General features: G+C 37.8%; 1 protein-coding gene across 4 annotated transcripts in view; it reads left to right on the forward strand.

Moving 5' to 3' along the window:
* The window catches only part of LOC110462670 (chromodomain-helicase-DNA-binding protein 8-like), a 51,809-nt gene extending 37,794 nt beyond the window's left edge, over positions 1-14,015 (forward strand). For 2 of the 4 annotated variants that reach the window (XM_021516754.1, XM_021516763.1), the window contains exons 32-43: positions 68-198; positions 523-1,157; positions 1,505-1,597; positions 2,035-2,280; positions 3,345-3,435; positions 3,798-3,937; positions 6,644-6,709; positions 7,135-7,270; positions 7,462-7,634; positions 8,139-8,261; positions 8,832-8,936; positions 9,227-14,015. In XM_021516754.1, coding sequence (XP_021372429.1) covers positions 68-198; positions 523-1,157; positions 1,505-1,597; positions 2,035-2,280; positions 3,345-3,435; positions 3,798-3,937; positions 6,644-6,709; positions 7,135-7,270; positions 7,462-7,634; positions 8,139-8,261; positions 8,832-8,936; positions 9,227-10,807 — 3,520 coding nt within the window. In that variant the 3' untranslated portion in view covers positions 10,808-14,015. The remainder of the gene's footprint in view (positions 1-67; positions 199-522; positions 1,158-1,504; positions 1,598-2,034; positions 2,281-3,344; positions 3,436-3,797; positions 3,938-6,643; positions 6,710-7,134; positions 7,271-7,461; positions 7,635-8,138; positions 8,262-8,831; positions 8,937-9,226) is intronic. The other 2 variants (XM_021516771.1, XM_021516780.1) reach the window with 2 other exon arrangements.
* Positions 14,016-15,061: the final 1,046 nt, after the last annotated feature.

Consider the following 15,061-nt stretch of genomic DNA (forward strand, 5'->3'; position numbering starts at 1 on the left):
CTTTTACTTTACATGAAATCCTTGAAATTACACTAATGCCTACTTTTATACCCATCTTATTTTACAGACATGGGGTTGTGCGGACCGACTATAACATACTGTATGATCCAACCCTGTCATTTAAAGACATTGTGAAGAAAGGAGTTCTACAGTTTACAACTGAATCTCCTGGTCCTCAGGCAGCCATGTCAACAAAGGGTTTGTAACTTACTTCTTCACTCATTACACCAATCAGTAATGGCTGAAATTACATCTCTTAAGGTTTTGTATCCGATGCTGGATGGCTCTGTTTGTTTATATCAAGGAGTTATGTTAATTTTGAGTTTTATATTTTCTATATTTATAGGATATGGTGGTTGTAAGTTTTTGCAATTCAAAAGTATAACGGCGGATAAGTTTTGAGGAACCCCAATCCTAAAGTCACTAGGTTAAAAGTAAAAAACAAATCCATTGGGGCATAGGTTAAAAGTAAAAAACAAATCCATTGGGGCATTGAAGCATTAAATCTGAATTTGCTTTCAGAAAAAGATGTGGAAAGTGAATCAACAGTAAAGAAAGAAGATTCAGGAGCAGAGTTGAAGGATGACAAGCTGAAAATTGAAAAAGTCGAAGAAGAAGCCGAAATGGAAACCACAGAAAGTAAGGAAGTGTCTAATGGTGTCAAAAAGGAGGAGGAATCAGAAACTGAAATAAAAGATGAAGTGAAAGAGGAAAAGGAAGAAGTAAAAGAAGAAAAGGAGGAAAAGGAAGAACAAAATGGACAGGATATGTCTAAGGACAAGGAAAGCATGGAGGTTGAAGAAACGGACAACAAGGAAGTCAAGCAGGAGGACGAAGGGGAAATGGAAGTTAAGACGGAAACTGCATCAACAAATGAGGAGAAGGATGATGCTGAAGAGAAACCGGAAATGGATAAGGAGGATGACAAGGGAAATGAAGAGGTTAAGATGGAGGTAGAGCAGAAAAAACCAATAGAAAATGGCCACCTAGAGGACGAGGAGGAGGAAGAAAAACCTGTAAACCTAGGAGTAAAGGTTGAGGAGCGGGAGGAACCAAAGGTTCTGAGTGATACAGAGATGGTGCGTAAGGTTATCGAGGCTGTGAAGGAACGACGAGAGGACCAGCTGTTGGACAGGAAGTTCACCAGGGAAGATGAGGTAGGATTGGTATAATCAATTTGGATAATTCCAGCCATTATATAAAAGATTAGGCCTGTGGTAAGGCTTTTTGGAAGTTTCATTGCTGATGGGGAAAATAAAATAAAACAATTAAAAAAAGAATTGTAATGTACACTAGACAAATAAAGGATGTCTGTTTTGTAAGATATAGAGTATTAGCAACAAATCTGAAACGTTTTGTTGGGAGAAATTGATACAAATGGGACTACCTAAGAGTAATTTAGGCCATTTTGTGGCAGGAATACAAACAGGTTAAGAAGTATAAAATCTGATATATATCAACTTTCTACAGTTCTTACTTTAATGTAATTAATTGTCATTTCTAGGAGCTGCAGAAATTTATGATTGCCGACGACTTTGATCCAGATCTGCCTCCAGGGGAATTCAATGCTCTTGGAGTCTCCCTGAACTGGCCAAAGGTAATAGTTCAATGCTGGAGCTCATCTTGTTCATGTCTACTGTTGAAACCAGAATGCTCCTAATATTCTTTCTGATGTATTAAAGTGTAATGGTGGCATGTAACACCAATGGTGCTCAGTGTCTTTGTAGCATCCTTTTATAAATCCTTTTATCTGTGTGACTGTAATATTATTTGGTGAAAATCATTGTGCACACATCATAATCTGTTCATCATTAGCATTGTAGCCTCATTGTAAACCAGCATTGCAGTCCCACAGCAAGTGAGAAAGGATTTATAATAGCGAGCTAAAGTAATAATGAATTATTCTTACAGAATATATTTTTCAGAATATTGTGGTAGATTATTAGATCACAAAGAACCCTGTAGAATATAGAGTTACAGATATCTTTTTTCATTGACTTTACAGAAAATTATCTGCAAGTTTTATATTTGTAGGATCGTGTGGTTTTTCATCGGTTAGAACACATCTGCTATTGTGTGGAACATGCAGAATGGCCTTTCCCCAAGAGAATGAACCCACTGACTGACTCGCGCAGCGGCACCCCTATTGGATCACTGACACCAAAGGAAGATGCTGACCTGAGTCATTCCGATGCTGGCGACTCCGTGTATGATGGAGTGAAGGTGATGAATGTGGGCGTAGATAGATTAGATAAGGACTTTGAAGTTCAGATGACGGAGGTAGGGACTTTTAAGTCAAGTGGGTGTGGCTTGATTTGTCATGGGAAGCCAGCTTCACAATCTCCTCTTCTTATTTGGTGTTTGAATGGCATAGTGTCTGACTCATTTGCTGCGTAAAAATTTGCCTGTGGGTTTGTGGTTTGTTATAATCAGACTTCCTAACACTAAGAATGTTCACTCTACCAGGAAATCTTCAGGAAACTGTAACTGTCACTCAGGTATTTCCAACATCTTCTAGAAAGCATATTCTTCACCTCCTAAAATACCTCAAACTTGTATTTCCCAGTACACATTTTGACTGACAAAAATATATCCTAATTTTGAAAATAAATCTTGTTGTGTGGAGCAGCTCATATTGTTAGAGTTTATCAAATTTTATCACAAGAAAAACAAGTTGGAAAACAAATGTCCTGATTTAAACTAGCAACATGGGATGGTAAAGTATACAGAAGGGAGACTAATCTGCTGATTACTGAGAATATTTTTTTTTCAAACAAACTTTACTAGATCAAATCATGACTGTCCGCTGCTTTTAGTTGGAAAGTTAAAAATGATGAGGATTTAAAAAAATGTTCAATAGCAATAAGATTGCTGTGTTATTTGTTGCATTATTCAATATTTTGATTTAACTCCTTACCTGTCATTATCTTTTGCTTTCCTTTTCTTTTGTGTACTTCATTTAAGTACTTGTATGATCTGTTCTGATGAAATTATAGCATGCAAGAGTCTTGGAATAGTGAAAATCTAGCTTGCCCAATTGACTATCTTATTGGACTATATATATTGATCAGATAAAATGTTCCTTTTATAGTATTCTTATTTTTTTTGTTCATTCTCTTTATAATTATGAAAATAACATTTGTATGTATCCTTTTTTTGTTTTTTTACAAAACTCGATAAGGTTTTGATTTTGAAAAAGTCGTATCAAAGATCAGTGTTTGGTTTACAGAAAAACACTTTCTAAGATAATTATCAAAGGATTATACCAAGTCATAACGTTACACAGGTTAATATTAATGATAGAAATGAGGAGTCCACTTCATGTCAGGTTGTCTTGGTTACAGGGAGATGGTTTGAAGATGACGTTCCATAGACGGGCTGCAGCACAGAGGAAGTATGAAATGGAACTAGAGCGTGAACGGGAACGGGACGTAGGTATGTATCATCGTCGGGACTTGTACGATTACTGGAGGTGGATACTTATCATGTCAGAGATGGAACTAGCATAGAAATTTTCAGTGATTACATTAGATTTCACTGACTCAAGTTCAAACCTACTTTCAGAACTATCAGAAGTTGTGGCATATATATAACTGCTCATGAAAGTAACATGAATGTTTCATTTTGAACAGGTGAACTCTTTGGAAAGTTTTAGTCCTTATGCTGTGGTTTGCCTTGTGGCAGGTAGATGTAAAAGTGACATGACATGACATTTTTTAGTACATCCATTTTTTTAAACCAGAAAATGTAATACGTGCAATTTTTAATAAGATATTGTGTGTTTTTTTGTGTGACAGGGGGCCGTGTTCAACAGATACTCAACCAAAATATGCAGTCAACAGCCTCAAGCGATGATAGCCAGTCAGACATGACGCCTCGTTCTCAGGTACTCGGTCATTCACCGCGCCAATCACCTCATCAATACTACTATCCACAGGTTTGTCAAGTGTCCATCCAGGGTTCACATACAAGCTGATGTGTCATGTCTGCCTGTGTGTAGCTAGCTAGTTTATACTGTAGTCAGCGATCAGGCACTATCCTGCTATAAATGTTGTGTCTCTGTCTAGTTTATATACCGTAGTCAACTATTTATTAGTCCCTGTTAATGTCTACGTCAAGTTACATACAGAAGACAACCAATGTTACTATTCTGTTATAAACATGTTTAAGAATAGATTGTAGTCAATTATAAGTCACTCTTCTGTAATAAAAAATTGCATCTCCGTCAAGTTTAATGTCGTGTTTCATCAAGTTTATATACCATAGTAAAAAATCATGCCCTATTTTTGTCTCGCCGATACAAAGTGGCGGAAGCGAGACTACGGAGTTGCTTTTCCGGCGACAGAAGTTATTGCGTCTAAGTTAGTTTCTCTGAAAGTGTAATTGCTAGACCAACCAAACTTGGACCATAGATGCATCTTAGGTAGTACATCTCAACCCATGCATCAAATGCTGAATGCAGCCTACCTCTAAAACTAAGTGCTTCACCAACCAATCTTGACATGTGCGTTGATGGTCAAAGCGGGGCACAGGCGAGACATATCAATTCGAATGGCTTTTGTGATTAATGTTTCTCCATCTAATTTATTTGCTGTTGTCAGCGATCAGTCACTTTTTTGCTAAAATATATACTTATCTAGTTTATAAACCATTGTCAATGATTTAGCATTAATTTGTTGTGAACATCGTCTGTGTCTATTTTATATACCATCGTTGTCAATAAGCCACATAATGTTATACACGTCTAGTCTCTATACTATAGTCAACAATTAGACCATGCAAATATATCAATAAGAAATTTCTTGACAGATCCAATATAAAAAATCTGAAAAAGGAAGAAATGGATATACACATACATTATAAAGATTTTAAACAAAGGTAGTTAAAAGTTTAAAGACACTGTTATATCACTTGTTTCAAATATTTCTTTCTAAACATAGAGCTTGGTAGGTTTGATCAGTGTTAAATAAAACGGACATTTGAATCTTGACATTGTAAGCCTCTATTGTACTGCATGTAAGCCTCTGTTGTACTGTATGTAAGCCTCTGTTGTACTGTATTTGTAAGTTTGTGTGCATCCTGTCTTTCATATTCAGCTTTACTTGGAGAACTGCATGTTAGTAGATAATGTATACATAGTTGATAACAAAACACTGCTATAATTGTTGTGATGTATTATAGTCTATAACATAGATCTTGGAGTATGAGTCTGATGTGACATGTACTATTATGACGATGACCCTAATATGACCTGAACTACCAAGAGTATGACCTCTGTAACCTGTACTACCATTATTATGACCTTTGTGACCTCTGCTACAGTGTTAAGGAGTCTTATGACCTTTACTAGTGTGTATGACCATTTTTGACATATACTTGGAGGCTAGTGTCTGCTATGTATATGTATGACCCTGGATGGCACACCAAACAGAACAGATAGACTCTGTGTGGTGGGAATGGCTCCATATTAATAACCGTACTTCATTAGATCCCACAGTAATCTGATTAAGCATACTTCCCACTAATTTCTTTTCCTATGCCCCTCACAAATGTCACTTACTGTGCTCCCTACTAATGTCACTTCCTATGATCCAACTCCCTACTAATGTCACTTCCTATGATCTGACTCCCTACTAATGTCACTTCCTATGATCCGACTCCCTACTAATGTCACTTCCTATGATCCTACTCCCTACTGATGTCACTTCCTATGATCCTACTCCCTACTAATGTCACTTCCTATGATCCGACTCCCTACTAATTTCACTTCCTATGATCCGACTCCCTACTAATGTCACTTCCTATGATCCGACTCCCTACTGATGTCACTTCCTATGATCCTACTCCCTACTTATGTCACTTCCTATGATCCGACTCCCTACTAATTTCACTTCCTATGATCCGACTCCCTACTAATGTCACTTCCTATGATTCGACTCCCTACTAATTTCACTTGCTATGTTGTTTTATATCACCTCAATACATTCTTATTTAAATCTTTTTCTTCGTTTCCACAAATATATCCAGAGTAAGAATAATGCAGCAACATAAATACAGTTTTAGACAGCATTGAGACAAAGGTTGTTTATGGTTACCATATAATAATAATTGATTTGGAAACATTTATGGAAACCATAAGAAATGCTCTGGAAATATTTGAGGAAGCAATTTTTCCTTCAATAGCGCTTCGTTCCACCTGGTGGTGGAGATAGTGATGTTAGTGCTTCATTTACCAGTTACACTGGTTCAGATTATTTTACTGTACACATTTTGATCACATCCATAACAAAGTAAATATAATTAATGTGAATGAGTAGTTTTTGCATGGCAATCATTATTACTAATTGATTTGATTCAGTATGTTCTGTGTCAATAGGACATTTATACTATTTTCTTTATTGTTGTAAGAAAAATTAGAAAAATTAAATGACATGCATTTTAATTAAATTTAAAAGAATTCCCTTTTTTTTTTTTTATTAAAATTGTCTAAATATAAAATCAACTCGATTCACTTATTCTTTGACATTTGGGAACCATCTAATAATCCCTTGCAAAGCTGTGTTTTCAATCTTGAATCTGCAATAAACTGACCAAATTTTGTTTTGGTGACCATTTGATAACGTGTACATTTTTACTATCGCAGACTCCAGCTGAGATGATGACCAATGGAGGGCCAGAATTTGACCCGGTTCTTCTGAAAAGGAGCTTGGTAAGCTACAAGTAGACATAAACTTGGGTTATTTAATCACAGTAAAAACCATGAAATGTCTTTGAAAACGTGCTTGAGATGAGAATGTACTGGTATCTATCAGTCATCAAGAATATGTACAGAAACACACGTCTGACTAGAGAGGAAGTAATTTAATAGTAAACTGAAAGTGGTTGTGTTATGTTAAGTATAGTTGTCTGATTTCCTTGAATTCCATGACACAGTTATGTAAATATTTCATTCCATTTAGTTTCTTGTCATGTCAAACTTTGTCCATTAATTAATGGGATATTATAGTCACAAGTTTGTTGGAGAGTCTCGCATATCAGTCTGGCATAATAATATCACATGAAACAAAGTTCCTCCTGAAAATAGTCCAATATTTGTGTGGTAGAGTCTGATAAAACATAATTATTCCATTGTAGATGGAACACGCACTTATGTTCCCTGAGAGAAGACGAAGAGGTCGAAAGAGGAAAGCTGAAAAAATGGCAGAAATTGCTATGGCTGAAGCCCTGGCGAGGAGAAGTCAGGCGCGGGCCTTGGTCACTCTTGATTGTGGTAGGTTTTAATCATTGTTGGGGGGGAAAAGTCTGTTAAGGAGCTGTATTGTGATGTTACCATGTGTCTCCATACTGAACAACATCCTTATGAATGAAGGGCTCAAATTAAGTTAGAAAGTAAGTTCTGTTGAGTTGAATACAACTTTCTTGACAATTTTTCACATCCTGAATTCAATGTTTTGTGTGCAGAAGCGCGGGTCCCTGTGATAAACCTGGAGGATGGCAGTCGTCTGTCTGGGGATGAGGCTCCATTGAAGAAGGACTTGGACAACTGGTTGGACCATCATCCAGGGTACATGGTGGACAGGCCGGGTGAAATGGAAGAGGTCGAGGACTTCTCAGAGATGGCAGCATTACAGCGGGTAATATAGGGCTTCTTTGACAAAACCGTTGTTACAAAGTTACATCTTGGGAGGTGATACCGTGTAGCTGAAACTTTGCCAGTTGTAAGATTTGGCTTTAAAAACTGAAAGGCATTACTTGATATTTAAAACTTGATGATTGTCGTAAGCCTAATTTGGTATTTAATATGGTAAACTTTAAGGTCTAATACCTGATAAACTTTCAGGTCTAATTCCATTTGATATGATCTGTGGTTAGGATTTCTAATTAGTGACCTGGCATCATTAAAAAACACCTATATCCATTCCGTTTTTGCTAATGTGCCTGTTGGATTTCAAATTTACCATTGCTTCACAACTGACAACAGTATATCATTTGATACTCTTAAATGCTTTTCTGTGTCGGAGAGAGTAGACGCAATGGCCTGCCAAATGGATTCTCTGCTGAGTTTACCTGCCATACAATGTTTGGTTTGTAGTTGGAACATATGTGATACCTGGTGTTGACACTAGTTATGTTTTTAGTTACAGGAAACCCCGGAGAAGAGGAGAGGGCGACGACCCCGGGTAGACCCTGCGATGCTTGACCATAATAAGCTAACAGGAGAAGAAAATGTGTCTGTTATTCATAGATTAACAGGGAAAAAGGTTGGTTGTCATTTAAAGACGGTTATTAATTAGAGAAAGTGTTGAGTCTTCAGTAAGGTTATTTATCATTTGAATTTGATTGTTTGATTCTCAATAAGATCATTCCATGTAGAAATTTAGTGATGAGTTGTCAATAATATTGTTCACTATCACTGAAAAGGCTCATTCAGCAGAATTTTAAGGTATATGTGCAAGAATGATGTTTTTACCCAGTTTCGACAGGGTGGTGAACAAGGGGAAGTAATTCCCACATCACTAACGTCACCAGTGACCAAGCTGGCAGAATGTCAATGAAACTGTCTGGGTAAGAACATCGTTTTACATAGCAGTGACTCGATGAATCTTGCACATAATATTGTTCATTGCTGGAATCAGATGATGGGATATCATTGCTTACAATTTCTTGTTTAGGAAATTTTACTGTTGCATTTAATAGCTTCCAGTCTTCTGTCAGATATTCAACCATAAGATATTATTCAAAGAGTAAAATTTGATCAGGTGATGAACATTCAGATATTTGTTAGTTACCCGGTAATCTGATGAAATGCACCCTTCATTCTTTTTACACAGATAACTGGTGCTAAAGCTCCTCCTTTGAAATACCTAGCCGAATGGTTGGAGCAAAATCCCTTCTTTGATGTTGACTCAAAGTGGACAGATCTAGTCAAAGCTAAGGTAACACAAACTATAAGTTAATGATCAGCATGCAAAGTACAGACGTGTATGACACTTACCAGTTAGTGTGTCTGTCAGTCTAGTACAAAACTTAGTACAATATTTCTCATGAAATTCTGAACAGTATAAGTTTTATATTTATACGAGAGTATGTTAACATCAAGTTCTTTTGAAGCATACCTATGTGAGCCCCTGCTCACTTTGTTTTGCCATGAATTTTAAATCCTTGCTGTCTCTCCTCAGTGATACACTGTTGACCTGTTTTACAAAGCTGACATTTTTTGTTGCAGGGCAAGCTTCCCAAATCCTTACTGTCTCGTGTGATCACACCTTCAGAGAAGAGAGGGCGTGGAAGGCCTCGTGAAAACCTTCTCTCACAGTCAGTGTTAGCTGGAGAAAATCCATTCACATCCATGGCAGGATTTTCTGGTATTAATTCTCCAGGCATGATGACTGGCTTTCACAAACTACCTCTAGGGATGCCCTTTGGATCTCTACCTCCGCTCGGAATGGCCAATCCAATGCTTGGGTTAGCTGGCTTTATGCCTGGACTACCTACCTCATCACTCACCAAAGAGTTTGAATCTTCTAAGAAAGATAACTCTCCAAATAAAAAAGACAAGTCAGACTTGAAATCTTCATCTAGTAGTACCCCTACACCCCACCCATCATTCCCAAACCTCATGTACAATCCACTCATGTTTAATCCGTTACTGGCAGCCCAGGCACAGCACCTTGGCTTCTCCCTCCCCACCAGTTTACCCACCTCCTTCGCCTCACTTGCTGCTCAGTCGGCCATGATGAATGGTCAGGGAGGCGACTCAGACCTGGAAGAAGGAGAGATTAAACGTTACCCTACAAAACTGCACCAGGATATGGCACAGGATTTGTCGGTCAAAAAGAACTCCAAGCCTACTCCGAAACGAAGGCGGGATGACCGAGAACGATCCTCAAATTCTACGGTGCGGGATGAACAGGAACAGCCATGTGATCTCTCGATGAAAGTCAAACCCAAAGAACATTCGTCTCATAAAGAGCAGTCCCGGGTTCAGCACAGAGAGTCAAATAAATTACCTCATAAGGAACACCACAAAGTACCTCATAAAGAACAGCTGGGTAGGGAGCCATCAAAGGAACACCATAAGTCTCACCACAGAGAACACCCAGGAGAGCACCACAAGGATTCCCACCACAGGGAACAACACCACAAGGATTCCCACCACAAAGAACCACATAGAGAATCGCATCACAAAGATCCACACAAGGATTCCCACCACAAAGATCCACACAAGGAATCGCACCACAAAGATCCACACAAGGAATCGCATCACAAAGATCCACACAAGGAATCGCATCACAAAGAACTGGAAAAGGAACAAGCATTTGAACTGTCTCATAAAGAAACCAAAGATTTCACTAAGGTAAAGACTAAAATTCAAAGCTCGTTTAAACTGAGCAGAATTGTGGACTCGTTAAAAGACAAAGTGAAAAAAATGGAAGATAAAGGAAAATCTAAAAAGTCAAAACTTGACAGTATTTTGTGTAAACTTAATTCAAAGACAGATGGAGATGAGGAGACCAGCCAATCAAGTGTGACACAGGATGAGGAGGCCAGTTTAACCACAAGTGTGGAAAATGAAGGGTTAGAGGAGGTGGGGCCAGACCCAGAGGAGACTGGGCCTGGTTTAGAAGGAGAAGGGCCCGAGCCAGAGGAGGCTGGGTTTGGGGAGGAAGGCCCAGAAGGGGATGGGGAGGAAATGGCAGCCAGTGAAACGGAAAACAAGGAAACGACTGAGAATTCAGCGAGTGTCGTTGAACACACGGAGAAGTCTGTTGGGGAGGAGGAAGAGGAGGTTGTTGCCGACTCCTGATGTGGAGGAACTGAAGTGTTGTCTCATTCAGTCATTGTTGTGCAATACAAACCTCCCTCTCCTGTACCCCACAGGTTGTTATCGGTAGTGTTACGTAGTTGTACAATGTGGTCGACAGAATAGAGGCTCCCTTACTAGTGTGAGAGTGTGTATATGAGAGAGGATGTTTGCGGGCGAGTGTGATATACTGTGATTATGCATCAGATGTGTTGTGAAACTTGAAAAAACAGTCATTTCTCACCGTGTCTATTATTATTCCCATGTAAAGTGTGATCACAGCCATTTTTCTGGATATTTTTTTTCCAACTTGAGTTTTTGGTGAAAAGTGCATATCAGTAAACAAATATGGTGTGTTTTTTATGTGCCCACTGGATCCTACCAGCTGCTGGTATACTGTCCAATACTGCGGGTTACCTCTTCCAATTACTCAACTCATCATCAGTGGGTCTTATTCCTCTATCATTTCAGGCCTGATTGATTTGTCCCATGTAAAATTCCTGTTGCTCACCGATGATTGATTTTGCGTTTGATGCGTTTGATGCGTTTTGTAAATATGAAATCAGAACTTATTTTGTCTTAATACTTTATTTTTGTTTTGATTTTAAATGTTTCCTAGTTCTAATTTAAGAGAAAATACAGATGACTGGTCGTTAACAATGATAACATTATGTTATTGTCTACTTCAGACATCGGAACGAACAGAAACAGCATGTGAAATCTTGTTTTTTGTAATAAAACCAACGACTACATGAGAAACACACATCTGAATGAATCACAGTTTCTGATTTAGATGGTAGTAGTATAGTATTGTGAAATATGGAATTAAAGATACCATTATGATAATCATGAACAAAAAGAATTTTGAAGGGAACAGTATTGGCTTCAGAACAAGATTTGTGTGTTTCTAGTGTATGACTGGTTCTAGGAATCTGGTTGATAGATAGGTAGCACAATATGTATGATCTCAGCATATTAATGTTATTATAAAAGGGTTATTGGTATGTGACTGTGTCCCCCTTGATCTGACCGCTTGTCTTGGGGGACCACGTCTAAACCATACTTCAGGGCTACCCTATAAGCTTTAGTATTGAACTTTTGTTTAAACTGTCAACACTGCAATTTATTGTAAACATACTTATATTAGCAGGATCCTATTTTGGCAAGTTAAGATATTAGCTGATAATTTAATGGTTATGCATCGGAGTGAGACATAAGGATGCATGTGTACAATGTAAAGACGCAGACCTGTGTTAAGTGCTAAATAAAATAAGGTTGCTGCTAATATAGGTATATTGTATTGATGACCCATGTATGTGTAGCATTAGATATCATCATTCATATCCTGGCCAGCACTGTAGAGGAGCCTGTTCTCCAAGTCATTTACAATGATACAAAGATACCGAGATAAAGTGATAAAAGAATACCTCAAAGAAGAGATTTTGTATATGGCTCAAAAATGTTTCAATGTTGATTCCAATGTAATGTGATACAAGTCTCTCATTACAAAATATCATCAATAAGGCTTTGCAGGGCTGGTAGGTCCTAGTATATACAGTTATAACAATTGTAAGTATGTGATGCTGGTAAACAGGCTTCGTTACACTGTGTTGAGCCATTCATTAAGTGACCACCATCATTTTACTGTGCGTATATACTTAAACCATTCAGACTGTACATGCAATACACTGGCCACCATCTGATGTGCTAACTAAGCACTTGATTTAATATTCATTCACCTGGCATCTTCAATGTAAAACCGGTATACATGTACTCTCAATATTACTATCAATGTAAGAAGATCAAAGAATTGATGTCAAACCAAGTATTAAAGGTTTTACCAGAACATTGAATGCATTATATTCTTCTTATGGCAAATGAAAACAAAACACATCTTTTTTTATTTTAAGTTTAACCCTTTCACCCCTATGTAGCTTAGTAAACTCTACCATGCATTTACCTGGATGAGTCCATTATGGTCTACAGTGGTGAAAGGGTTAATCTTTTGTATGTTGAAGGTGATGCTGGTCAGTGTGTGGAATGTACAGCACTCTTGTCACAGGGACTTGTAGGTTAATTGACTTATCTGGATACGTCCGTTTGCATGGTACAGTTTATAGTGTGTTAATCTGTGCTTTATAAACGGGCACACCTCCTGACATTCAAGCTAACATACAATTTCCTGCACGAAGTATAGAATGTTTTGGGAACTGGCTTACAACCATTTAGTCCAATCCGGTTACCGTACCATGTAAGCTGGTGAATTGTCCTAGTGGCATGGAGTCTATTTTTGGGTAAAATGCTGTACTGCAGGAACAAGTATATCGCCCTAATGTCCATATTAATAAACCTACAAGCCCCTGTGCTTTCAGTCATGAATTGCTCAGTCTCACTCAGGTGTCTATGTAAAACTAGTCGAGATGTGATCACCGTGTCATACGAAATGCCAAATGCAGTGCAATTCCTTTAGATTCTCTATAAACAAAGTCTGATTCAGACAAGTAACCAATTCCATAATGGGAATATGAAAATTGCATGTCGGGTATTAAGTTAATTGTAGTGTACTGAGGTCCCATGTGTGGTCGAAGCTACAGGTAGCTAGAAAGTTGACAGTGATTACCATGTAGCTATGATTTTAGTATGTTAAGGTATTGAATGAAGTGCAAAGTGCATTAAGTAGCACCTTTGATATTGATTATTGTTTACTTAATTTAGGTTGTTTCCTGCCCTTGTGTAGCCCTAGCTATTCACTGCTGTACATTGTTTTTGTACCAGTGTACAGTGTGTGCTAGTGTACAGCGTTTTGTCTAATATGTACAGCATACATATCTTTGAGTGTAAATATCACTTTTCACCTTCACAAAATGTTCACACATGAATACAGTCAATGAATTTGAACTTTGACCTTTGGTCACAAGATTCAATCGAAAGAATATATATTGATGACTTAATATTTTCCAGATACCATGGTTACATGTTTCTTTCTTTTTTTTTTGGTTCTCCTAAATCAAAATGTTGATTGTACAATGAGATAGGTGATGTAAGTTATTGAAAATAACATGATAAATTATTGACACTGTTAGTCACATGGTTGCTGCTACATGAGAGATTTTTCCTACTGTATTATCAGTGTGAACTGTATGGGTGTATTTATTGAAAATGACAAAAGATTGTATGCATCATTATTTTTTATTAAAAACATGGATTTGGTGTTGCTTTTCTCTTGTATCTTTTGTAATATCAGTTAACAGCAGTCATTGGTGACGGGTACTGGTCACATTCAACCAGATGATACACGCATTTATATCAAATTATATGCCGTCGCATATGACACATTCACTTTAATATAGCACATTCAAATGGTAGCTCGCCCTTACTTCAGGACCAAAACCTTGACATTCCTCGCTGACTGTAAACTGATTCAGATATAATACATGCAAAGCTAAAAGGTGTGTAACGTTGATGGACTGTATTGTTGTCAGCTCCACCAGCAGAGCACAAACCACTAATTGTTTCCATTAGCCCAGTATTGCTACGAGTATTTCTAAAATATTCCGAATATCCAAGTCCAGGTCAGAATTAAATTAGATTCTGCTTAGAGAACAATTTTAACTGGTGAAACGTTTGAATGAAACAATAAGCATTCATGCAAATGTACTATCACTAGGTGTGCGTCTAGGAAGTATTCTGGTACTCTTCAATGTCCAGGACAATTTCTTTGCCAAAAGTAGAAACAGAGGTCAGATATCGTATGATCGACTTCAAACATTGAGAACCTTACTTATTGAAGTACTTTTTATTCGATGTCTGCTATACTGACACAGATGACTATGATGTCAGTACAAAGATAAGGCCAAATGATTATTACGTTGGAACATTGAAGCTTTCTGTAAAAAACTCGAGGCCACACAACTTGCCGATAAATCACTTTATTTTGGAAAAAGTTTATTTTTGTTGTTAATTGGAATGGAGAATTGAGCTACCTGGTCGAAGACGATGACCAAGTCCTGTACTTCTACATTCCTTCCTCCTTTTTCTAAGTCTTTGCCCTCCCCAAAGACAAATATTTACAACCCAGGTTCGAGAATCCGCTTGCAAAGTGTACACCTAACACTTGAATCTGGAAAGACTGCAACAGGTGATGGAAAAATGCACTGCCAGACCGGGGTTCGAACACAGGACCCTCTGAACACTCTACCAGTTCCTGGTCGCCGACAATTGACCCAGTCTAGTTCAGCTACACCTGTAAAGCAAGGC

The sequence above is a fragment of the Mizuhopecten yessoensis genome, unplaced genomic scaffold, assembly GCF_002113885.1.
Source record: "Mizuhopecten yessoensis strain PY_sf001 unplaced genomic scaffold, ASM211388v2 scaffold1461, whole genome shotgun sequence".
NCBI classification, from domain to species: domain Eukaryota; kingdom Metazoa; phylum Mollusca; class Bivalvia; order Pectinida; family Pectinidae; genus Mizuhopecten; species Mizuhopecten yessoensis.